This window comes from Vigna unguiculata, chromosome 6 (genome assembly GCF_037176805.1).
Source record: "Vigna unguiculata cultivar grain cowpea cultivar isolate G323 ecotype 2 chromosome 6, ASM3717680v1, whole genome shotgun sequence".
In the NCBI taxonomy this organism is placed as follows: Eukaryota; Viridiplantae; Streptophyta; class Magnoliopsida; order Fabales; family Fabaceae; genus Vigna; species Vigna unguiculata.
Window position 1 is genome coordinate 32,085,749 of NC_140797.1, and position 24,301 is coordinate 32,110,049.

General features: G+C 35.3%; 2 protein-coding genes across 6 annotated transcripts; one reads left to right on the plus strand and one right to left on the minus strand.

Annotated features, from left to right (window-relative positions):
* The first annotated feature begins 8,372 nt into the window (after window positions 1-8,372).
* Window positions 8,373-15,047, plus strand: LOC114186954 (uncharacterized). 2 transcript variants are annotated; one of them, XM_028075039.2, is made up of 3 exons: window positions 8,373-8,582; window positions 9,688-14,028; window positions 14,334-15,047. In XM_028075039.2, exon 2 carries the CDS (start codon window positions 9,692-9,694, stop codon window positions 14,009-14,011), a length of 4,320 nt encoding a protein of 1,439 aa, XP_027930840.2. In that variant the 5' UTR covers window positions 8,373-8,582; window positions 9,688-9,691; the 3' UTR covers window positions 14,012-14,028; window positions 14,334-15,047. The 2 variants fall into 2 exon arrangements, with proteins under 2 accessions (XP_027930840.2, XP_085530678.1); XM_085674552.1 differs by lacking the exon at window positions 14,334-15,047 and having other exon boundaries at window positions 9,688-14,214.
* A 151-nt stretch (window positions 15,048-15,198) lies between these two features.
* Window positions 15,199-24,026, minus strand: LOC114187733 (Nucleotide/sugar transporter family protein). 4 transcript variants are annotated; one of them, XM_028076069.2, is made up of 14 exons: window positions 23,855-24,007; window positions 23,333-23,714; window positions 22,519-23,210; window positions 22,241-22,410; window positions 21,436-21,521; window positions 21,054-21,103; window positions 20,565-20,632; window positions 19,643-19,743; window positions 19,475-19,487; window positions 17,816-18,000; window positions 17,518-17,604; window positions 16,668-16,762; window positions 15,987-16,130; window positions 15,199-15,637 (listed from the first exon to the last, which is right to left on the minus strand). In XM_028076069.2, the coding sequence occupies exons 3-13, from the start codon at window positions 23,040-23,042 to the stop codon at window positions 16,019-16,021; spliced, it is 1,491 nt and encodes a 496-aa protein (XP_027931870.1). In that variant the 5' UTR covers window positions 23,043-23,210; window positions 23,333-23,714; window positions 23,855-24,007; the 3' UTR covers window positions 15,199-15,637; window positions 15,987-16,018. The 4 variants fall into 4 exon arrangements, with proteins under 4 accessions (XP_027931870.1, XP_027931869.1, XP_027931874.1 ...); XM_028076068.2 differs by lacking the exon at window positions 23,333-23,714 and having other exon boundaries at window positions 22,519-23,332; window positions 23,855-24,026; XM_028076073.2 differs by lacking the exon at window positions 23,333-23,714 and having other exon boundaries at window positions 15,199-15,668; window positions 22,519-23,332; window positions 23,855-24,026.
* Between the last annotated feature and the right edge of the window lie 275 nt (window positions 24,027-24,301).

Sequence of the window (24,301 nt, forward strand, 5' to 3'; positions counted from 1 at the left end):
TGAATAAATAACTACAATATATGATAATTCTATTTTTGAACTAATAATTATAATATATAAAAATTGCATCTTAGAATAGAAACTTCAAATTTAAGTTTCAAAATACAATTTTTTCAAATAGTTTCTAGCATATAATTTATAATTTATTTAATTTTTTCTATCGCTATCATTTATATTCTAATATATTTTCTTATTATATGTATATCTAATATATTTTTAGCTAGTTTGTGAAAACTGTTTTTATTAAAAGTTCCTTTAAAGTATAATATCCGTCCATTAGATATTCTACCAAATGTTTTCTATTGTCCTTTCAAAAAAATTTCCAAACCCTATTCAACCTGCATTCTCAGGTTAACATGTTATTTCATTGATTATTTTTTTTTTTTTTGTCAATGAAGCCACGCCGATGTCCACAAACCTTAAAAGCAATTTTTTATAGGTTTAATTGGTCCTTTAATCTTTGTTAACAATTTTAATTAGGTTTCTTATTTTTTTTATTAATTAAGTCATAGTTTTTTGAAAAAATAATTTAATTAGGTTACCAACACTTTAAAGACATGGGACATGCCAAATCATATAATTTTTTCTTCTGTTTTTTTTTAAGTTGTCCAATTGTCAAGTCTGGGACGTGCCACATACAATGTCATGTGACATTGTTAGTGCAAGACTGATGGAGCCCCAACATGAGGTGGATGCTAGAAACTCCATAGGCAACGGAAATGGAAGGCAGACAAGTGTTTAAGACTCTAGTAGTAATGATATTTGGAGTGGTGAAAGGAGAACTAAACTAGAAACTAGGCTAGTGAAAGGTGGCTAGAGGAAATGTGGTAAACCTCTAGTTTAGGTGCTCCCAAAATAATAGAAGAGTGGAGTGATATCAACAAAAACATTTTATTAAAAATTTCAAGAGTAAACTCTACAAATTACTATAGGACTCTCTTTTATAAAAGAGAAGATCACTAATGCACATGCACATGAAATTACATTGGAAATGAAATGCAAGTCTTAGAGAAGAAGTCTCTCTCGACCCTTGGATGTTCATGATGGCTTGGATGTGTGACAAGTGGCATGACACTCCTTTGCAAGTTAGAAGTCGCACCTCCCTTGTGGTAAGTGGATGTCTTGGCCAAAGCTCCCTATTGGGATTGGATTAGCCCAATTAAAATCCAATGAACAAGTTTATTTAGCTTACTCTTTATGAAAGCAATGCCTAAACAATGGACCCAATTTTAAAAGCTACTCTAATGCTCAATCATGCAATCTCTTCATATCTCCACATCTTCTTTGGCCCATGAAAAGAGTAATTGAAGCCCATGAGAAGTGTGACCATTTTGAGAAAAGCTCATTTGGAACTTCTTTAAGATGTTCCTTGTTATTTGGCCTCTTGGTGGGCTTTGGACTTGAGATGAATGTTGGTCATGAATTGAGCCTTGAGCATGATGTGGGCCTAGAGGGTCTTTATAAAAGACCTTGAGAAATTATAATAATTAAAAAATAAATAAACAAATAAGGTTAAATAGATATTTTAAATAAAAGATAAAAATGTGTAGTAATTATTTAATTAAAAAGATATAAGATATTGTTAGATATCAATAAGTGATAATTAAACATTTTAAAAAGATTTATTTACAACATTATTATAAGAGATATAATGGTTTATTAATTAAAAAGAATTATTGTATTTAAAAGATTTTTTTAGAAATTAAAAGATTTGGTGAATAATTAGTTATAAAATATTAAACATATTTCTAAAAGATATATAAAGTGGTTATTATAATACAAGTTATTTATGATAGTTATTTCTTAAACGGGTTTATTAAAAAGATATAAGATTTATTATGTGTGTGATTTTAGTTATATACAAGATATTTTCCAAGAAACAGAAACAAAAAAAGTAGGAAAAAATATATTTAATATTTCATGATTGTTAGAAGGATCACTTAAAATCTCTTAAGAATATATAAGATTTTAAGAGTAAGAGTGAATGTCATAAAAATATACCAACTAAATGAGTGAGTGAGTGTTACACTTGGGTGAGAAAGAACACAAGTGAATATACTTGAAGGAAAAGTTAGAGTAAGATTCAAATATAGAGAGAGAAGACCTAGGATATGGAAGTTAATATTTCATGTGATTGTGAGATGAGTATCATTATTCATTTCATGTTTCTAAGTTGATGAATTGATGGTATGATTAGACGAGTGTGAGTGTGTCTCCATGAGTGCTCTTAGATGTAAGAGCAGGTCCCCACATCTGTTACGACTTGGGCAGGTCCCCATGGTTTGGGCAGGTCTCAATGACTACTACGGTTTGGGTAGGTGTAACATCCCGTCAGGATATTACGAATTTAATAAAATAATTCAAAGTAAAATAATTGCACTGCATTTATTAATACCTCATTTCCTAATAAACACGGGAAATTTAAAAACATTAATTGCAGCACAACTCAAATATTCGCAATTACTTTAATATAAAATATACCAAAGTTCAACATAATCATAATTTACATCAAAATCCTTTAAATTAAAATCCTTTCAAAAGCCCCAGGTAGACCCTGCTCTCCGTCTCTAAGTAGCTCCTGGCCCACCTGTCACATCATCTGCTCCCAGATAACAAGTTACCCGATCATCGCCACACACACAGAAAGGGTGAGCTATGCACAACATATATATAAAGAAACATGAGTATAAATATGTTTCCCAACCCAAAATAACATAACTAATTTCATAATCACCCAATCATGACCTCGTAGTTCGTCATGAGTCATATGCATGAACTAGGTCTTGGGACTTCCCTGTGCTCCCACGAAACTGACTCATTCGTGGTCCAACCCTATGAGCCTATCCCGCTCATAGTCCTGCCCTATAGACTCCTCGTCTGTAGTAAAAACATCCAAGTCTCTCACTTGGACCCTGACACGCACGCAATCACCATACTATGGACTCCTCGCCCAATAGTAGCCGACGGGAACATCACAGTTCCTTGCCCATCGTGCGCCCGACACATGCAATCACCATACTAAGAACTCCTCGCCCAATAGTAGCCGACGGGAACTCAACCAGTTCCATGCCCATCGTGTGTCCAACCACCGAGCACATCCCAAACCCCTAATGGACTTAGTCCTTCAAGCCCAACACACCACAACACATGCATATACAATCTAACCATGGTATAACAACCAAACCCACTCACAAGCACATAGAAACATAGTAATTAGCATAAACTCGCTTAGGCTAGGGACCCCTCGCCCAAGCTAGACCCGCAATCTCGCTTAGGCTAGTCCACCTCGCCTGGGCGAGTTTAACTCAGCAACCAAAACACGCCATCTCGCTTAGGCGAGATCCTCTCGCTTGGACGAGTGACACGTTCGCCCAAACACCCATTCCCACCTCGCCTAGGCTAAAATACAAGCAAAACACCACACCTAATCAAGACATCTCGCTTAGGCGAAGTCATCTCGCCTGAGCGAGACACTGATTCGCTCAAAATCCATAAAACCCTCGCCTGGACGAGAAATCGCGCTCAACACGCGCAACTCCCTCACTATCTCGCTTAGGCGACCCTTACTCGCCTGAGCGAGAATCTATGTCGCTCAAAACCTATCCTTTTTGCCTGAGCGAGAAGCTCGCGTATGGCACTAGGGTACACGTCTCTGCTAATCTCGCCTAGGTGAGCCAAGCTCGCCTGAGCAAGAAATGCAGGTTCTCTCACTGATCACGCACTCGGTTCACTCTAAACATGTCCAATTCGCACCACAAAACACACCAAACAGAATTCGAGCATACCAAAACAATTTACACATTACAAAACATCACATTGGCATAATATAGACTCCCTATAATCCCCAAATTTCCAAATCCCATTCCATTCCCGCATATACCATGTATATACCCCTTTTCTCATGCATTTAGTCCAAAATTCAACACACAGCAATACTAATTTCTCCACCCCCAATTCCCATCATATGCATCACGAATTTCAGCACACATTTTCACCAAAACCATGCAATACGCACAACAACATGAACTTTTGGGTTCAGCTCCCCTAACCTGGAATTAGTGACCAAAAATTGAAAAAGTAGAAGCCTTGATTCGCAGTCCCCGCTTGGTCCAGCCCTTGCACACTCACAACTCCACTCACTCTCTCTCAAATTCGTTCTCCTCTCTGTAGGCACAATAACCAATTGCAGAAACCCTATTCTCTCTTCAATTTAGCCTTTTATAAGTGGCTGATGGTAGGTTAATGTAAAAAAAAAAAAAACGAATTGAACTTAAGTGTGGGCTTAATAGCTATTCAAGTCACTTAGTGGAAATATTTTTCAACACCTAATGGTTATCCTTCTGCTAGGTTTTCTTTACCCCTTCACATTCATACCACCACTAATAGTTAGCAAAAATAAAACCTACTTTATGCCTTAAAAGGTTTGAACCCGTGACCTTCCCCTCATAAGGCCCAAGCACAACCACTATGCCAAACCACATTTGGTGATACTCATAATTCAACAATATCTTACAATACTAATCACATACTCATTCATATCCTTAAAAATCAATAACAAAACAATCACACATAATTGGCATACATAAGACTCGAACCCAAGTCCTCTCACACAAACCAAGTACTCTCAACCACATGAGCTAGTACTTTTCCACATCACATTAAACAACAATTAATGCCATAAAGGTGGCTTCTACCCGCATTTATTAATTAATTAATTATTTAATTAATTAATTTTTCCAGGGTCTTACAGTAGGTCCCCATGATTGTCATGGTTTGAGCAGACATTTGAGTAGGTCTTTACGTTTGCTATGGTTTGGGCAGGTCTCTGTGACTACCATGGTTTGGGTAGGTCTCCATGACTGTCATGGTTTGAGCAGGTCTCCATGACTGCTACGTTTGGGAAGGTCCCCATGATTGCCACGGTTTGGGTAGGTCACCATGGCTACCACAATTTAGGTAAGTCACCATAACTGCCACAATTTGGGTAGGTCCCCATGATTGTCATGGTTTGGGTAGGTTCCCATGATTGTTATGGTTTAGGCAGGTCCCCATGATTTCCATAGTTTGGACGAGTCCCTATGACTATTACAATTTGGGCAAGTCCCCATGATTATTACGGTTTGAGTAGGTCCCCATGACTGTTATGGGTTTGGCAGGTCCTCATTATAACGTTCTAACCGGAAATTACTTAAATAAATATTACAATCAGAAAATAGAATAATAATCCTCATTTATTAATAATTGCTTTTCCAAAAATACGAGATATTTTAAAACATTTATTTCAATGCGCCAATTATAATTAAAGTCCAAGGCGTTCAAATTATTACAATTATCAACTAGTTATAAAACCATTACAAAATAGTCCATATAACTTTCATGAAGAAAACTAATATTAAAACTCCCGTAGCTGGCCCTACTTCGGCTCTAAGCATCCACGTGCTCACCTGCATCCACATCTGTTCCCATGTAACAAGTTACATGCTCATCTCCAAACATACATAGATAGGGTGAGCTCAATTACATTAAACAAAATACGATATGCAGTAATAAAGCATTCAAAACCATGACTCATGTTAGCACCCCACTATTCAATCCTCACTTCCAAACCTTCTGTTGGACGCCTCTTGATTCTACACTGATCGATCTTTGTTGCACGAGTGTCTATTCACCCCTCTAACTACAGGCCACCACCTAATAGTCCACACGCGGGAATAAATTGCCACGGCCACAATCTACGACACCAAATGGAATTCTCCAAAACAAACTGCAGTCTATAGTTGTTCCCAGACTACCAAACTCATTCAGTTGCACTAAAGAGGGCAATCTTTCGGAACCTCGTCGTATGAGCCACGATCTCGCATGCTCCACTGGACTTCCTAAACCACCAGGCTACAACCTCGAGTGGCCACGTGTCACCCCAATACAAGTTACACTCGTAACTGGCTCCCAGCCAAAGCATCACATCATGACCTTCATCCAAAGCTGTGTAGAAATCCTCCTCACGATCCAACTCTGCACCCAAAACCGCCTAACGCACCTCTCGCATCGCTAGACAGAACTTGGTTCTAGACCGCCTGGCGGGCCCCTCCTGCCACCAGGTGCCAAGCGCCTTTCAGTGCTTTTGTCACACAGCTTTTGCCTGGCGAAACCAACCCTTCCACCAGGCGCCACACACATCTAGTGGCCACTGCCACTGTTTTGGGTCACTATCGCTTGGCGGCTCGTCCCGCGTCGCCAGGCGCCATACCAGTAGCGCAACACTACTGGTGTTTGACATATTAAACAAGTTCTAATGGATCCCAATCACACCATACACAAATTATAGCACATTCACACTTATCCACACATAACCCTAGGACAAAAATACAATGCAACACATTCGTAGTTTCACAATTCGAGTTATGCTTATGCTTAAATATAATGCAATTCATCATGTCGTCATTCCTTTACCAAATAATACATGTCACCTCAATTGTAAATCAACATCGCAATTGACACGTAATTACAGTTTTCACAGTCACTAAGCAACATCACAGTAAAACACTATATTGCTTTTACCCACATAACATCACAATTACCAACTTGTCATGCATATAGTTAATTATCTCACACGCAAGGTTTCCTCCTCACACCTTATACTCATTTACCCAGTGTGATGTGCCAATTTTTCCAGATAACCTTACCAAGAAATCCAACACAAAGCAAAATCTGGGTTCTGCCCAGATTTTTCTGCACCTACGTGAACCCTAAACTCCCAATTACCAATTCCAGTAAGTGTTTTGGTATAATTTTAAATGTTTAACATCACTCTAGTTCCTACCAGCCAATTTAATATTATTTTCATGCAAACAATACATCAATTCTAACCCAACACATATTTCATCGTTTCAAAATCCCATATTATCCCATATAATGGCCGCATACTGTAGAGGGGGGTATCTAGCATAGAGTATGCGACCCAGATGACAGCTGGTGACCGCATACTACAAAAGGGGGTATTCAGCACAGAGTATGTGGCCCAGAGAATTGCTGGTGACCGCATACTGCAAAGGAGAGTATCCAACACAGAGTATGCGACCCAGAGGATTGCTGGTGACCACATACTGCAAAGGGGAGTATCCATCATAGAGTATGCGGTTCAAAGGATTGCTGGTGACCGCATGTAAAAGGAAATATCCAGCACAGAGTATGCAGTCCAGAGAATTGCTGATGACAGCATACTTGGGTGTGATAAGGACATATAACACGAACACTTAACACATGTATTCACCGGCATATAAAACAAAAAGATGTGGTTCAATATATCAGATTATTAAGAATTATTTTAATCTGATAATCAATATTTATTTATTTAAAACCATCTATAAACAAACAAGGTTAATCAAATATATTGATACGAACGTATTGTCACCTAATATAAAAAAATGAACTTAATTCATCTAACATCCAAAAAGTAAAGAAGAGGATATAATTCATTTAAAATATTTCATCCTTTTTTTATCATCATCATTAAAAAAACACTTTAATCCATGATTTGCTCCTTATTTTTATAATTATAATACAAACTTAAAAAGTTTATTATTTTTTAGAAAATGATTGTATTTATCATTAAGATTGTGTTAGAATTGTCTCAAAAATTATATCACAGACAAAATATATATATATATATATATATATATATATATATATATATATATATATATATATATATATATATATATATTTATTGAGTTGGACACTTCGTTGATATGTGTCGAGTGTCATACTTGTGTGAGTATGCAATACATGTAAGACTCAGAAACACACCATTTAGAAGCAGTTTCCAAGCTTCATGGTCCGTGCATTCTGTATTAATTCAAACCTCATTACGTTGATGTTGTTGATGATGATTCATGCCTTATCTTTTTAATGGCAACTAGTTTTAAGAAATAATTAACTCTTAAGATTTTAGTGATTTAATATGATAAAGCTTTAAAAAATTCTCTACAACCAATCAAAAGTTATTATTGGTGTGGTCACTGATGAGTAACAAGTTACTGTAAAAGTTAAGGAACTTTTCCAACATAGTATTTGTAATTAAATAACAAAGTACATAGACGGTTTACTTTTGGTTATTAAATTCTCTTATAGAACAAATTAATGAAAAATAAACACTTTTATGAGAAAATAAATTTTGCCCTAGTAATTTAAAACGATTTTACTATGCAGTTCAGCTTGAACAATTATGCATGTTAAGCTTGTTGTCTCATATAATAATGGTAGGCAACTTGCGATTGGAGGATAATGTCGTCTTACACTAATATTAAATAGTCACTAAACTCTTTTTTATTCTAAGTTATTAATTCTTTTGATTGGAGAAGTTAAGGACACTTTAGTGCCCACCATCATCAGACATGAGTGTCCCTAAAGGTCAAGTCTTCGTCAACTGATACTAAGTTTTTGCCTATTGATGAGTAAACCTTTCTCAATAGTAGCCTCTCTCAAAGTCATTTTGTTCATTCTGCAACCTAAGCCTGGTAAAGGAGAAGAAACGTGCAACAATTGTTCAGGGAATTTTGGTTCATTAGTAATCTTAATCCAAGGTTTGTTTCATCCTCATTCATTGCATGTTTAACTGCTTCATATCTGCAATACGCACTTGACTTCTTTTTTATTGGATTTAATGTCAAAAGATAGAATCCAAAACAGCATTTAGGAATCAAAGAAGCACACATGTTTTGAATGATTTTGTTTTACACTCTTGGATTCTGGTTTTTGGTAAATAATGTGTATTTAGTAGCGGAAAATCAAAGGAACATGCATTATCTTTCCGAAATCACTTGGCTGTTGGCTCTGCGGCTTTAGTTCTTGAAATGTTTTTTCCTAAAATATTGAAACCAGAAATTTGTTTGAGCTCAGACATATTTTTCTTGAAATTTATAATTTGGTGACCTCTTCAACATTCAGGCAGTTGATACTTTCCTAATGTTTAAGGTGCAGTTCATTGAGATCATTACTTTGAATATTCCCTCATAATTTTCATTATTATGTCATAGTTGTTGTTTTAATGTGCAAATACAAAAATTAGTTGCAGTATGCATAATTATTGTTCATACCACTACGTGAATAATAAACCCTGTATTTGCGAGTCTTTTGGTAATCAACTGGTACTTTTCCTACATGGGGTTGTCTAACTTGCCTCAACCAAAAGTGAAGTTAAACAATCCCGTTGTAAATCATTGGTATAATTAATATCAGCCACCGATTAATAGCAGCAGTTCAATCTGTTAGGCTGTTTGGTTTTGGAAGTGATTATCATGAAAAAATTTGCAACATGAATTTAACGAAGCTTAAGAAAAGAAAGATAGCTATTTGGCTGAAACTGAAGAGAGATTTGGTAATTTTTGTCATTGTTTTCTTCATTATCATCATAGAAAGACCATATTTTAGTATGTCAAGAACAGCTGTTCCAGAGTATGTATAATCACTAGAAAGCTCTTGTATGAGAAAATCCACCCGTTGAAAATAGTTTGTAGTTTATCAATAAGTTCAATATAAACATTACTTTACCGTTATTTAATTGCTATTATAGTAACATAATATAAAGAGAGGATGTTTATGACTTTTACTCAGACTTCTTATCATAAAAACCTATGAAGGCTTACATAATGCTGAAAAAATATGAATCTCGAAGTCTTTTGGTTGCAGGGAAATGGCTGAAATAGGTACAGCTGTGGTTTCAACATTAATAGAGCGTGTGGTGGATGCAATTATAGGTCGTGCTCGATGTTTATTCTATTTCAAAAAGTCTGTTGTTGATCTTCGAAAATCAAAGAGAGAGTTGGAGAAGTCATTGCAGCACATGAGAGAACGTGTTAAAGAAGCCACTACAAATGCAGAGAAGATTGTGCAACCAGTTGAAGAATGGCTGAAAGATGTGGAAAGGGTTCTGGAAGATGTGCAGGGGCTGGAAGAAAGGGTGGAAGAAAGTGAATGCTGTTTGAACATGACATTTAAGTATTCTCTAGCAAAAGAGGTGATATGCATGACGCTGCAAATGAATGTGGTGAACAACAATAACAAATTTGAGCCATTTTCACACCCCATTAAACTCTCAAGCATGAATTACTTCTTTCCCAAAGACTTTGTGGCATTCGATTCTAGGAAGCCAGTTTATGAAGAGCTACTGCAGGCAATCCAAGATGAGAGGAGCAATGTGATTGGAGTAGTTGGTGTTGAAGGTTCAGGTAAAAGCACTTTAGCAAGAGTGGTGGGGAAGCAAGTAGAGGAATCAAAGGCTTTTGACAAGGTGGTTATGACAATTGTGTCTCAAGATGTAAAATTGAGAGATATTCAAGGTCAAATTGCTGATCACTTGAGCTTTTCATTGGTGGAAGAGACAGAACTTGGTAGGGCACTACGGTTATCTCACAGGTTAAAAACTGAGAAGATTCTCATCATCTTTGATGGTGTATGGCAGAAGCTGGATTTGGAAGCTATTGGCATTCCATTGAATGAGAATGACAAGAGATGTTGTGTCCTCCTCACCACCCGCGACCAAGAAGTTTGCACCTCAATGAACTGCCACACAATGATTGAACTCTCTGTGCTAGATGAAGATGAAGGTTGGGATTTGTTCAAGCAGCGTGCACAAATAGATGATGATTCTCCAGAAGAAATGAGAGAGGTGGCAAAGAGAGTTTTTGACAAATGCGAAGGACTGCTAGTTGATATTCTGGCAGTGGCAAGAACATTGAAGGGAAAGACTTTTACTAGTTGGGAATTGGCATTATTTAGAGTAGAAACTTCTGAATCAATTGATGTTCAAAAGGGCTTGAACAGTACCTATGAATGCAACGAATTGGAGGAAATAATTTGCTTGGATTGGAAGGATGCAGGTCAACTTAGATACCTGTATGCTCCTTCCCAGCCAGTTTTTCCCAAACTGAAGAAAATCTTAATCAAAGGATGCATCAAATTGACAAAAATCTTCTTCCCAAGCATGGTTTCAAGCCTCCCAGAGTTGAGAGAGCTGTCTGTACAAGATTGCAATGAATTGGTGGAAATTGTTTCTTCAGAGGAAGCTAGACAATTGGCAAATCTATCTTTTCAATCTCAACAAGTTTCTTTCCCCAAATTGTGGGTGATTGAGATTGAAAGATGCAACAAATTGAAATCAATTTTCTTTGCAACCATAGTTTCAAGCCTATCAGAGTTGACACAGTTGTCTATACGCAACTGCAACAACTTAGAGGTAATCATTTCTTCAGATTCCGAGGAAACAAAGAAGCACAGGAATGTAAATGCTCCTTTCTCACAATTTTTCCCCAAACTAGGGAGGATTAGCATTGAGAATTGCAACAAATTGAAAACATTCTTCTCTGCTACCACCGTTACAAGTCTACCAATGTTGCAACAGCTAATTGTAAAGGACTGCAACACATGGGAGGAAATAATTTCTCTAGATTCAGATCAAGCAGGACAGTTTAGAAACCTATATACTCTTTACAATCAAGAAGACTGTTTCCCTAAACTTGGAAGCCTCCAGATTGAAAGATGCAACTCGTTGAAAACAATCTTCAGCATGGAATTTGTTTCAACCCTTCCAGAGTTGCTTGAGTTGACTGTAAAGGATTGTGATGAATGGGTGAAAATAATGTCCTTAGGTTTAAAGCAAGCAAAACAAGCTGGAAACCTATCTGCTCATTCCAAACAAATTTGTTTCACCAAACTGCAGAAAATTGAAATTGAAAGTTGCAAAAGGCTTAGAACAGTTTTCTTTACAAACGTTGTTAGAAGCCTTCCGGAGTTGGAACAAATAGTTGTAAAGAACTGTGATGAGTGGGAGGGCATAGTTTCTTCAGATTCAGAGGAAGAAAGACAGTATAGATTCCTTTCTGCTTCTTCCCAAGAAGTTTGTTTTCCCAAATTGAGGAAGATTGAAATTGAGAAGTGTAACAAATTGAAAGCAATCTTTTCTACAACCATTGTCACAAGCCTACCGGAGTTGGAGCAACTGATTGTAAAGGACTGCGATGAATTTGAGGAAATAATTTCTTTGGATTCAGATGAAGCTGGAGGACTTAAAAATTCATATGCTCCTTCCCAACAAGTTTTCTTTCCAAAACTGGGAAGTATTAGTATCGAAAGATGTTCCAAAATTAAAAGAATGTTTTACATGGTTATTGTTAGTATCCTACCAATGTTGGAACAATTGGTTGTAAAGGATTGCAATGAATGGGAGGAAATAATTTCCTTAGATTCAGTTGAAGCAAGTGAACTTACAAATGTTTCTGCTCCTTCCCATCATATTTGTTTTCCTAGACTGAGAAAGATTGAGATTGAAGGCTGCAATAGATTGAAAGCAATTTTCTCTTCAACCACAGTTACAAGACTGCCAATGTTGGAGCAACTATTTGTAAAGAACTGCAGTGGATGTGAGGATATAATTTCCTTGGATTCAAAGGAAGCAAGCCAATGCACAAACCAACTCGCCCCTTTCCAACAAGTTTGTTTCCCCAAACTGATGAAGATTGTTATAGAATGTTGCAACAAATTGAAAGCAATTTTTTTCACAACCTTAGTTACTAGACTGCCAAGGTTGGAGCATCTGAGTATCGACAACTGCAATGAACTGGAGGAAATAGTTTCTCTAGATTCTGTGGAAATAAGCCAACTAAGAAACCTGTGTGATCCTTCCCAACAAAGTTTTTTCCCTGTGCTGCAGAGGATATTGATCAACAGATGCAACAAATTGAAAAAAATCTTCTCAGCAAAGATTGTCACTACCCTTCCAGAGTTGGTGCATGTATGGATTAACAATTGCAATGAATGGGAAGAAATAATTTCTTCAGATTCAGAGGAATCAAGTAAGCAGGGAAACCTATCAGCAGCTTCCCAACAAGTTTTTTTCCCTAAGCTGGAATCACTTTATATTGAAAAATGCAACAAAATGAAAACAATCTTTTGTGCAACGGTTGTTACTAGCCTACCCAAGCTACGACGTCTAAATGTAAAGGGATGCAACGAATGGGAGACAATAATTTCTTTTGGTTCAAAGAAAGTAGGACAGAATAAAAACTTCCTTAATCCTTGCCAAAGCAAATGTTTCCCTAAGCTACAAAGTATTTGGGTTGAGGAATGCAACAAATTGAAAACAATCTTCTTTCTAAGCATCGTGTCCAGACTACCTAACTTGGAATCCCTGTTTGTTGACAACTGCAACAATTTGGAGGCTATAATTTCGCCATATTCAATGGAAGCAACGCAATCTAGAAACCTATCAGGTCGTCCAAATCAAGTTAGATTCCCCAAACTTGGAAGTATTGTGATAAGGAGATGCAGCAAAATGAAAAACCTTTTCTCTACAATCACTTTATCAAGATTTCCAAAGTTAAAACAACTGTTTGTACTGGACTGCAATGAACTGGAGGATATAATTTCTTCAGAAGCAAAACCACTGAGAAACCTGTCAACTTCTTCCCAACAAATCTATTTCCCCACACTACAAAATATCCAAATCGAAAGATGCAACAAATTGAAGACAATCTTCTCCTTCATCATTGTTAGAAGCCTGCCAGAGTTGGAATGTGTGAGTGTAGAGGATTGTAATGAATTGAAAGAAATATTCTTTTTCGGTTCAGAGGAAGAAGGACAAGTTGAAAATATATCTGATCCCTCCCAACATGTTTGTCTTCCAAAAGTTCGAAGCATTAAAATCAAAACATGCAACAAATTGAAGTTTATATTCCCATATTCCGTGGCTTGTCAATGCTCTTCACTGAATTTACTAGATGTAGAATCTTGCCCTCAACTAGCGCAGATTGTTAAATTTGAACATGTAGGTACAAGTGAAGAAGAAGGTTCAGGGGTGGCGATTGATGATAATCATGCTAAGCATTTATTGTTTCCAAATCTTAGTTCGCTAGAGCTCAAGAAGTTGCCAACTATTACTGGGACTTTCCCATGGTATGAACCCCAAAACTGTCACTTGATCATACAAGAGTGCCCCAAGTATTTGTGGTTCACTTAGTGTGCCTCAGCACACAGGTACACAACTAATACTATTCTGCTACATTTTTCTCCGGTGCTGGTTTAAAATGGCATTCATCAATTTAATTAATGAATGTCAGTAGTTATAGTTTAGGAAATCTAAGCATTACAAATGAAGCATGAAATTAACTTGTTGGATTTAATTCCAAGTTGTGAATGAATTTATCAACCCAAAGATGTAAATTACAGTGATGGTTTGTGAATTAAAGTATGATTATACAGTGAGTACTGGACTCTTTTTCCCTGGATATTTAATAAATCAAATCTATACTCAAAGGAATACATGTTTTTCTTTATGTCAGTGGCTAAGCAGGGAAGCTAGCTGGTGGTGTAGTTCCCATGGCTGCTAGAACTCTTAATCTCAAAGCCTCTTGGTGTCTCAGTTCCTTCGTACGTGTGGTTCTTTCCTCCACATGCAGCTTAGCTCTGTTTTATTTCATTGCTTAATTTAAGTGCTTGTTTATTTATTTTGTCTCTGAAATTTAAATTTAAAAGCGTGTGTTGCATAATGGTCCCAGTAATTATTGATTGGTTAATGGAATTTGAAGGACTTTGGTTGAAGTATCCATCTTCAAGAAATTATTGTGACATTGTCGATCGAAGTAATTAATATTGCTCATCTTATCTCAATTAGTATTTTCCTCGGGATTTAAGGTAAAACCGATTTTTTTCAATGTAGAAAAGATTTTGTTAGAACCCCATGTATGTTTGGGATCAAAGAGTTCTCTTTTTACCTTTGTCCCAGTGGGATCATAGAGTTGGGGCATTATACTTTTCTCGACTCATTGCATACAAATTATGCCTCAATTTAGTTGCATTCTTGAATTTGAGAGAAAGATTGCTTGGTTAGTGACTGATGATTCTTTGATTTCTTCAACATTATTGGAATCAAGTGGTACACAAGGATCCCAGAGTAAGTAAACACTATTGTTGGCCAAATTTCAAGAATGCTTAACTGATGCATAGTCTTTTACTTCCAACTAGGAAGTCTAGAGGTCCTATAGGTGCCTAAAAGGGAACTCTACATAGATGCTGCAATAAATGCATAAAGGTCTAATTGATGTTAAGTTACTTTCCCATAACAATGAAATTCAAATTCAAGACCAATTTGTGTTGATAAGAAATAAAGAACTGGATTTAGTATATACAACAAAAATTCTGGTAATGTGATCAAAATACAATTTCATTACTAGAAAGCAAAAATGATAAAATTTTATCAATCACAATCTGCTGTGTTCTGCCAACATATATCTAAATCTCTCGACAGATTCCGTACGTACTTTTACAGAATAAGTGAAGATGATTGTAGAAAGGCATTATATCCCAAAAAGTTGTTGGCTTACAAACTTCAAAAGAACTTTGATACCAAGCAGTGTCAAAATCTCTTCACTGATTGAGTACATATTTTTACAGAATATAAGTGATGTTGATCATAGGAAGGGGCATTATATCCCAAGAATTTGTTCACTCAAAGAAACTTCAAAAGAACTCGGACACCACAATTCCAAAGGGGAACATAAACATGCGTCTCTTGATGAAATGTAGCAAAACAAGTGGCATGTCGCTGGAAGATTATTATGTGCCCTTTGGTCTCTAGAGAACATTGCTTCGATATACATATAAGTCATGAAAGCAGGCTTCAGTGAATAGTTAGCCAATAATTTAATCAATAAAGACATAAATGTAATTTCTGCAAAATTCTCAAAAATATGGACATTTGAGTGACAAAATAGAATCTATACTTCATAATTAACATGCACTAAATATTTCCTAGAAATTGCAGAAATGGGAAATACCCTATGATATAAACTTCAACTTGCATGATTCCAATTTTCATTTATGATAACATGAAACATGTATGTTTCTGGATGACAAGACAATATATTCATTAGTGAATGAATAAAAGATTAGGTGACGATTTGTGCCATTAAACTGGCATCTGAGAAAAGGCTTACTTTGGCTGTGAACTGTTTGCTGGTTAATGGTTTCAGATGACATCTTCGTCCATCTCCTCAAGAATAACATATTTGGCTGCAGAATCTATTGAAGGTTCTGCCATGTCACTTCCACCAGCATGGCCCTTCCGAAGCTTAAGGTATCTGATATTTAAAAAATAATAGAATAAACCACTCAACGGCTGCCATTAAATTGAGAGGAAATATCACAACATTTGAGAGAAACACCAGTATGGCAACAAGATAGTATGAGTATAAGAAGAAATATATAGTAGCAGGTTGTAGTTTAAGCTCTGACGTTGTATTATTAGATCAAAAAAATACTTTCATCCATTGTTTTACATATAATAAATTGAGTATTAAATTGGTTACAAATGAGAAATTCAGTACTAAACATATGATAAGGCATTGAACTTCCCAACTATGCGACCTATTAGTACAAGCAAATAAACTTTAAATATCATGTAATAAAATCTTTCCTTCTTTATGCTCTAAGCCATGTCTACCTACCCTGCAAGTTTTGGAAGTGGGAATATAGACTATAATAATTATTCAATTCAATTGTTCCCCTCAATGAGGCTGAAAGCTTAGAAAATAATGCATTTTATTGTTATCAGAGCATAAATTAAAAGTTCAGACGAGAAGAATGCAGATTTAACTGCTTTATGATTGATGACTTACTTGTACCAATTAAACAAACTGACACCAACAATAATAATTAATAGACCATATGCTTTCAACCAAGTGAATTGATCGTGGAAGTATAATACTGCAACCTACACACACAAAAAAAAAACAAAAAACAACATAAAACCAGAAGAGTAGTTCAAATGTACAAGCAGAAAACCCAGATGTGAGGGGGAAACAAACATATGCATTCATCTACTCATTCAATACACAGCACTATTAGTAGAAATGTAGAACAATACATATCTGTTGCATTATACGCATAAATGCAAATCTATGTATTATGAGCAGATGTTGAAACTCAAGAATCAGTTAGTGCTCTAGTTAAAATAACATGTTAAAAATTATACTGCAATATCGAATTGACAAATTTCCCTAATTCAATAAAAGTACAACAACTAACTAGAGTAGAAACAAAAAGGACAGCTCTAATCAATAATTTAAAATATTACAGCTGGATTCCAACATCAGAGTCAAACCAAAATATGAAACTTCTTTGTTTAAAGGTTTCTGTCTGTATGATCGGTAACCAATTTCTGTCTTATATGCACTAACAAGAGTAAATAAAAGAGAGAAAAACTTATGCAATTTGTTTTGCAAATAACTAACAGTTCCATGAATGCTAATTTTTTCCCCTTTTTATTAAAATGAATCCCAGTGTTTAGCTCAGCAACTATTGTAATAAATATCATTGCTATTTGAAAGCATACGCTGCAAAAAAGTAATCCTGATACATTTACAACACAGAAGTGGAACTTGGTAGTATAGAAATACTTGATTGAATAATAAGAGGGAGGGACAGACACTGGATAACAATATCAACAAATGGAAATATAATTGATACCAATATGGTGACTGCCTCCTTAACAACCCCAGCTATTGTCACTGTAACAGCACTAGTTACTGAGATCAGAACATATTCTGTTAGTACCTGCAAGAACATCAGGATCCAAATGTAGGTGTGAAGAAATATTAAAGCTAAGCAATGTGACAGTAAACAAAAGCCTATTCAGGACAGGTGTAACAAGCAAAATTAAACAATAACTAACGAGCATAAAATTGTTAGACATCTCTTTCAGTCTTAGGAGGAAAGAGAAAAAAAATACTATACACATATCTTAAAAGCGAACACGCAGCCTTACCATAAGAAAGGCAATTGAACCACCAAGAAGCATCAGCAAGCAACTTCGAGTAATATGCACTGAACTATCAAAGTACTGATTTTCTCGGAATTCATCCCATGGATCTAAAGCCAGGGAAAGAAGGGCAGTTGACACTGCCATTACTGGAGTTACATAGCTCATCAGGGTAATTGGATTTTTCAGACCTGAATTATTTGAAAAAAGCATAAAATCCTTTTGTTAAAATAGAACAGCATTTACAAAATCTTAACTCGAAAGTAAACTTGAGCAAAGAAAAATGATTCAATGCTAGATAGAGTGAGAATTAAAAAAGATGAAAATACTAGAATATGTCAATATAAAAAATTAGCCTTACTATGTCTTCAAATAATTACTAGGCTCTATAATTTTAGAACTTCAAGGCCCACATCAATGCTTGGAGTGCTCTAAATCTCTTTAGTCGATTTGGTCTTTTCCTTTATCTTTTTGGCTTTAACCAGGATTTCTGATCCTCTTCCAGTATTTTGTATTCATTCTATTATGTTCTTTTATTAAAAGAAAAAAAAATCAATTTCTTGATGCTTAATTAAATGAACAGTTGCATATCTTCTTTTCTATTTATTAACTACAACACATTTATTAATTTCTTCAGGAGCTTAATAATCAATAACCTTGTGTTAAAATGGAAGATTTCAGGATTGAAAAATATATCGATTGCAATTAAATTCAGATTTCAAGTTAAACAAGGTAGGCAATCTATGTGGTCTACAAGATAGTTGGTTTAAAATATATGGAAGGTAAATATAATTTTGGATTATAAAATCTACCGTGAAGCAACAGAACTATTTAGCTGATGAGCTGACGGAAAAACTAACTGAGAGGGCAGTACAAGCTTTCAAAAGAAGCAATATCCCTCTGACAGTTGAAGTCACCATTGTTGATGCATCATCAACCATCCAGCAAGGAGACTCCAATAATAGGTGTACAATTGATATCTTAGAGCTGCAGCATTAATCTTCTCTTTTTCAATATTTTCTTCTCTTTTGTTTAGGAGGACTGCTTGTCCTCTTTACTCTTTGAAATTATTTCTCTTGATCTCAATAAAATTATTTCTTTTACATAGAAAAAAATAGCTATTAAAATATATGGTAACTAGTATTTTCAAAGCTTCAATGTCTAAAATACGTAGGCATAATGCACCATTTTCTGTACCAGCAATTTACACTATTTGGTCACATAAATTATTAATGTGTCCAAAAAGGGCAAAAAGAATGCATAGTCAACTGGCAGAAATTAATGTCAGATTAATGAATTCATGGACCAAAACCACCAAAAATGGTGCAGCTCTAAGATATTAATTGTACATGAATATGGTAACTAGTATTTTCAAAGCTTCAATGTCTAAAATACGTAGGCATAATGCACCATTTTCTGAACCAGCAATTTACACTATTTGGTCACATAAATTAACGTGCCAAAAAGGGCAAAAAGAATGCATAGTCAACTGGCAGAAATTAATGTCAGATTAATGAATTCATGGACCAAAACCACCAAAAAATAAATAAATTTAAATAACCAATTATTTAATTAAGCGAAACATTTCATCCAATATATCATATCAATTTAATAAAATTAATATTCTCAACAAATTATTGACATGAAGTTATGCAGGGCACATACCGTAGGCTTCTTTCTTTCAATTTGGTTTTCAGTTCAACACGAATGGCAAGAATGCAAATCAGGTTCCAATACAATAAAATGAAGCAATGTATCAGAATACATGGTTGACAAAAGCAGGAAGAGATGTAGATATCAATATACACAGAAATGAAAATGCAAATACGATACCTGTAAAAGGATCTGAGTCATACACCAACGAAACCCAGACATAACAGCAGCAAGCATTACAAGAACAAACCCCCAGAAGTCAAACTCAGTCTCTTTTGAAACTGCACCACACCAAAATAAATTAGGGATGGAAGGTTTGAATTCTTAATGTGCTATAAATTCGTAAATCTTATAAAATGCAATTGAACAAGTTTTGGTTTAATTCTAAAACATTAACAGAATAAACCAATACTTTTAACTGGTGGAGATTTCCAACAAAATTATGAAGATTTTATTGGCTGTTTTAGATTCTGAAAACATTTCTGTTGTTTAAACTTCAAACTAAATTATAAGAATAAAATGTCTATCCTAACTTCTACTGGATGCTATTTCATTTTGGAATTGAAGAAAAGTCCTCCAAAACAAAAAAGAATCAGAAGTATATTCAATAAGACAAGCAAAGATGGAAAAACCCTTGATAGCTATGCTGCTTATTCTCAGAAGGTTTCCATGCTCTATACTTTATCACTGAGCATGTAGGCAGCCAAACTGGCTCAGGTGCTTGTGAAAATAAACGCATATAAAAATAGCACATTATGATAGATACCAGAAATGTAAAAGGGAAACACAAACAGAGGTTCTTCAATATATCTCCTTCCTCCCAAATCTTACCACTCGATTCTTGCTTAACCCCTCAATCCCCTCATCAGTACATTTATGTATCCTACCCTACAGAATGTACTTGAAATGCCACCTCCCTGCTACCACACCCCATGCACAAGCAGTCACTTTGGAGCCACACATCCTACCTAACATCCCTTACCAATCTGTTCCAGCTCTCATCAGCTTTATCCCAATAGCCTTCCCTTTATCCCTTAAAAATTTAATAATAATGGGGTATTTATCATATTACTATCACAAAAAGTGAAGGAAGATATAATACCTGTTAATAATATGCCAAAAGAAATGATTAAGATGATGCCTGAGAGTCTAAAGCTTGGTGTCTCCAACCTTCCAACCAAAATTTACAAACAGATGTCAAAAAACAGGTAGAAATGAATATATATCACCTACAGGATGCATAACCAAACATGCAATCATTTGAGAGAGAAAGAAAGCAGCATGAAAAAGTATAACCGAAAGTAGAAAATAAAATGTTAATTGAAATAATTGCTAGCATGTCAATTCTAAAAGAATTCCACCTCATGGAATAAATAACTATTGCTGAAAGTAATGATTAATGAAAGCACATACCTAATGCCTTCAAGATTATGCAAGATTTCATGATAAAAAGTGTGTTTTCATTAATAAAGAAAGCCCACAAACTATCTTGTTGATGCAGCTGCTTAAATTTTAGTATGTTTAACATTTAAAGCAATCACAAGAATCATATAATCAGAGTGATTATGAAGGCAAAATGACTGGAACACACCTTAAAGCAAAAGCAAACAGAAGGAGAAAAATTGGAGCAGCAGATTTACACTGCAAGAGAAAAGGAAAGGTCAATAAGAAGAATAGTTACTTTGCTTCCATTAAAACGAGGTACAATGTAGAATCAAATCTACTGAACACTACAAAGCAAAATAGAATTAAATTAACACACACACACACATACACACACACACACACACACACACACACACACACACACACACACACACACACACACACACACACACACATATATATATATATATATATATATATATATATATATATATATATATATATATATATATATATATATATATATATATATATATATATATATATATATATATATCATTGTTCATGAAAAGAGAAATGTCACAAACCATTGTAGCAAACGTGACAGAAATGAAAACTAGAGATGCATTGCTCAAGTTAACATCCATTGCAGTTCCAAAAGCAGTTGGTACAACTGTTAAAGGCAAAGTCCATCTGTGGCATTAGTTGATATAAAAGTTAATGTAATAAGTGATGAGAAATTTGCAGAAAATGTGTGATTCAAGGTATAATGTCAGCAAAAAAAAACAAATAAAAAAGAATAACAGAAAAAATGGCACAGTCAATCATCCTAGGAGTTATCAATTCATATTGCTAGCAAATTTGTGCATACTCAGAGCAGCAAATAACAATAATTGCTGTTTGCTGGAACATAGCTAAGCTCCCCTATTGACAAACAGAAATACGGGAGTAGCTCCACAAAATTAAGCGCCATATGTTTTAATTTTTTAGTAGAAAAATGTGATAAGTTGAGCTAATTTGTCTCACCATATAAACAGACACTCAACCTACAAACATGAAAGTGTCTATGTTTGAGTCTGCCTTTATTCCAAGCTACAAAAAGTTATTAGTTTGGACCAAACTACTACTAGAACCTGGAGATTCAAGTACAAAAGAAATTAGAAAAATAATTCCTATCTTGAGAACAGTTATCACCACAGAAAAACAACAAATGATTTTAAATCAAAACCAGCGATGTAAAGATAACTGAAGTCATTCCGGATTTATAAGTTATAACAGTCCCCAAAATGTATTTAGAAGATACAGCAATACATACCTTTTCTACATAATAAAGTGGTGGGGAGAGTTAAAACCTATTATAACAAGAATTAGATACAGGAACCGCAAATTTACCTCTCAAAACGTAATCCCTCCAAGAAATGACAACTTTAGTCTCAAACCTATGAGACCAAAACCAGGTGATAAATCTTGAGAAAACAGCTTGCATTGTGAAGTGGATAGTATTCATTAAAAAAGGAGCTGGGAACTTTCCCATATGATCTCCCAAAAGACTTTTATTATACCTGTTCAATATATTTTAGAATAAGAAACGGAGGAAAAAAGAACTTGCATCAGAAACACTAAACAGGATAAATACACCAGCAATGAAAAAGGGTAAACAAGGAACTTACACTGTCAAAAAGAGACTGAAAGTGTACCACATAAGTATCAAAAACAATGTCTTCAAGATATTTGCTAAAAGAATAGGATTCTGGGAGCTTTTATCAAATGATTCATCAACATCCACAGAAATGTAGGAATCAACTCCATTTGTTCCTCCTTCAGACTTGTCCTCAATGTCAAAAGATGCATATTTCTCAGGTGCATTCCCTCTCCGGTGAACAAAATCATCATCCATGGTACCAATACCGTTTGTTTGCATACTCCTCTGCTGAAACTTTGGGTGAAAGAATCTCTCTCTGTCTAATGCTCTGCTCTGCAGCTCATTTTTTTGAGGAATAGGTAACTCAAAATCATAGCCCTCATCTAAACTAACATCTCCATTACCTAATTCCTGATCCAAATGGATGTTTCCATCATCATCACACCAGCGTGAAAAGGAAAGTTCTCTACGAATGCCCAGACCTAGGCTTTCACGGCCAACATCATCAACCTCTGTGACACCATTCTCTGAATCCAATTCACTCTGTACCATCTCCTATTATCCATGTAAGTACTCTTCCATCCAACTCATGTTTAATATCATCACTTTTTACCAAATCCAACAACATAAGTACACTTCAGTGCATAACACAGCTAGTGCATGGACTGCTGTTCAGGCACAGGACCTGCCTCTATGATCAAACCTTCACGTGGGAACCCACTGATACAGAGAAAATAAAAGTAGGCTCTATTTATTTCGGTCCAAAAAAAGAACCAGCTCCACAGCTCTCAGATACCCACTCTATAGTATGGCTTGGATTAAACTAAAGACTAGAACTTTACCTGTACAGTTCAAGAAGTCAGAATTTCTTGGTAGGTGACTAAATCTAAACAAAACCATATTACAATACAAACCGGTGAGAACGCATAGAGGAAAATAAAACAACTCCTTAAAATTTAGATTGAAATTGATTGAAAAAGTAACCAACCCCTCAACTGCCTATTATCACGGTAAGCCCCAAAACTGCTGTAACACTTAAAAATAATAAGAGAAATCAATGAAAACTTTCCTTTGCAACACAAGAATAGGTAAAAACACATTCAAGGTTTGTTCTGTACTGCCCTTTTTAATCGGCCCAAAATCAGCTCATAGTCACCAAGCGTGAAGCTGAATAAAAAGATCATTACTTTGATAGAAGCTGAGAGATATAAACACCCATTTGAGCTAAAATTACCTCGTGCAAGTCAAACAGGAAAAATTCCATAAAAATGCAATCTTTAGGATATACAGGGGCTTTTGATCATACCCATCATGAAACATTGATTATAGAAATTAATTCTAATTTTCAGGAAGCAGGAACTAACCTGGGGATGATCGAGAGAGAGAAAATGAACGAAACAGATCTGAATTTGAAGGCGTCGGATCTGAAACTTGGTTTGAATGAAAGGTGCGTTGGACGTTTCGCGGAATTTGTTTGAAGGTTATTGTCTTGCACAGAGTCACCAACCTGTTGTTAATGCTGATGATTATCGATTTATTGCCCATTAACTGAATAATTGTTTTTTTTTTGTTATACGTTATGCCACATAAGCAATGTTGGTATATAATTTTTGTTTCTGTTTTATTTTTATTTGAAATATAAAAAACTTTTCTTTCAATTTTGGAAAAATGGTTTGGGAAGGTAAGGTTGGTGGAAGAAACAGAATTGGTGACACGATTTTCAGGTTTATGATTGGAGGCAAATAATGAAATTAACTTTTACACAAATTATAGAATATTTGAGTTAGAAAAATATATTTGGACTAATTTTT

Excerpts from the sequence above, each read along its gene's own strand:
- LOC114186954 (XM_028075039.2), top strand. The coding sequence starts at position 9,692 with ATGGCTGAAATAGGTACAGCTGTGGTTTCAACATTAATAGAGCGTGTG.
- LOC114187733 (XM_028076068.2), bottom strand. The coding sequence starts at position 23,042 with ATGGTACAGAGTGAATTGGATTCAGAGAATGGTGTCACAGAGGTTGAT. Across the intron at positions 21,104-21,435 it reads CTGTCACGTTTGCTACAATG|TGTAAATCTGCTGCTCCAAT; the intron begins GTTTGTGACATT and ends TTTCTCTTGCAG. Across the intron at positions 16,131-16,667 it reads AGTTTGTTTAATTGGTACAA|ATACCTTAAGCTTCGGAAGG; the intron begins GTAAGTCATCAA and ends TTTAAATATCAG.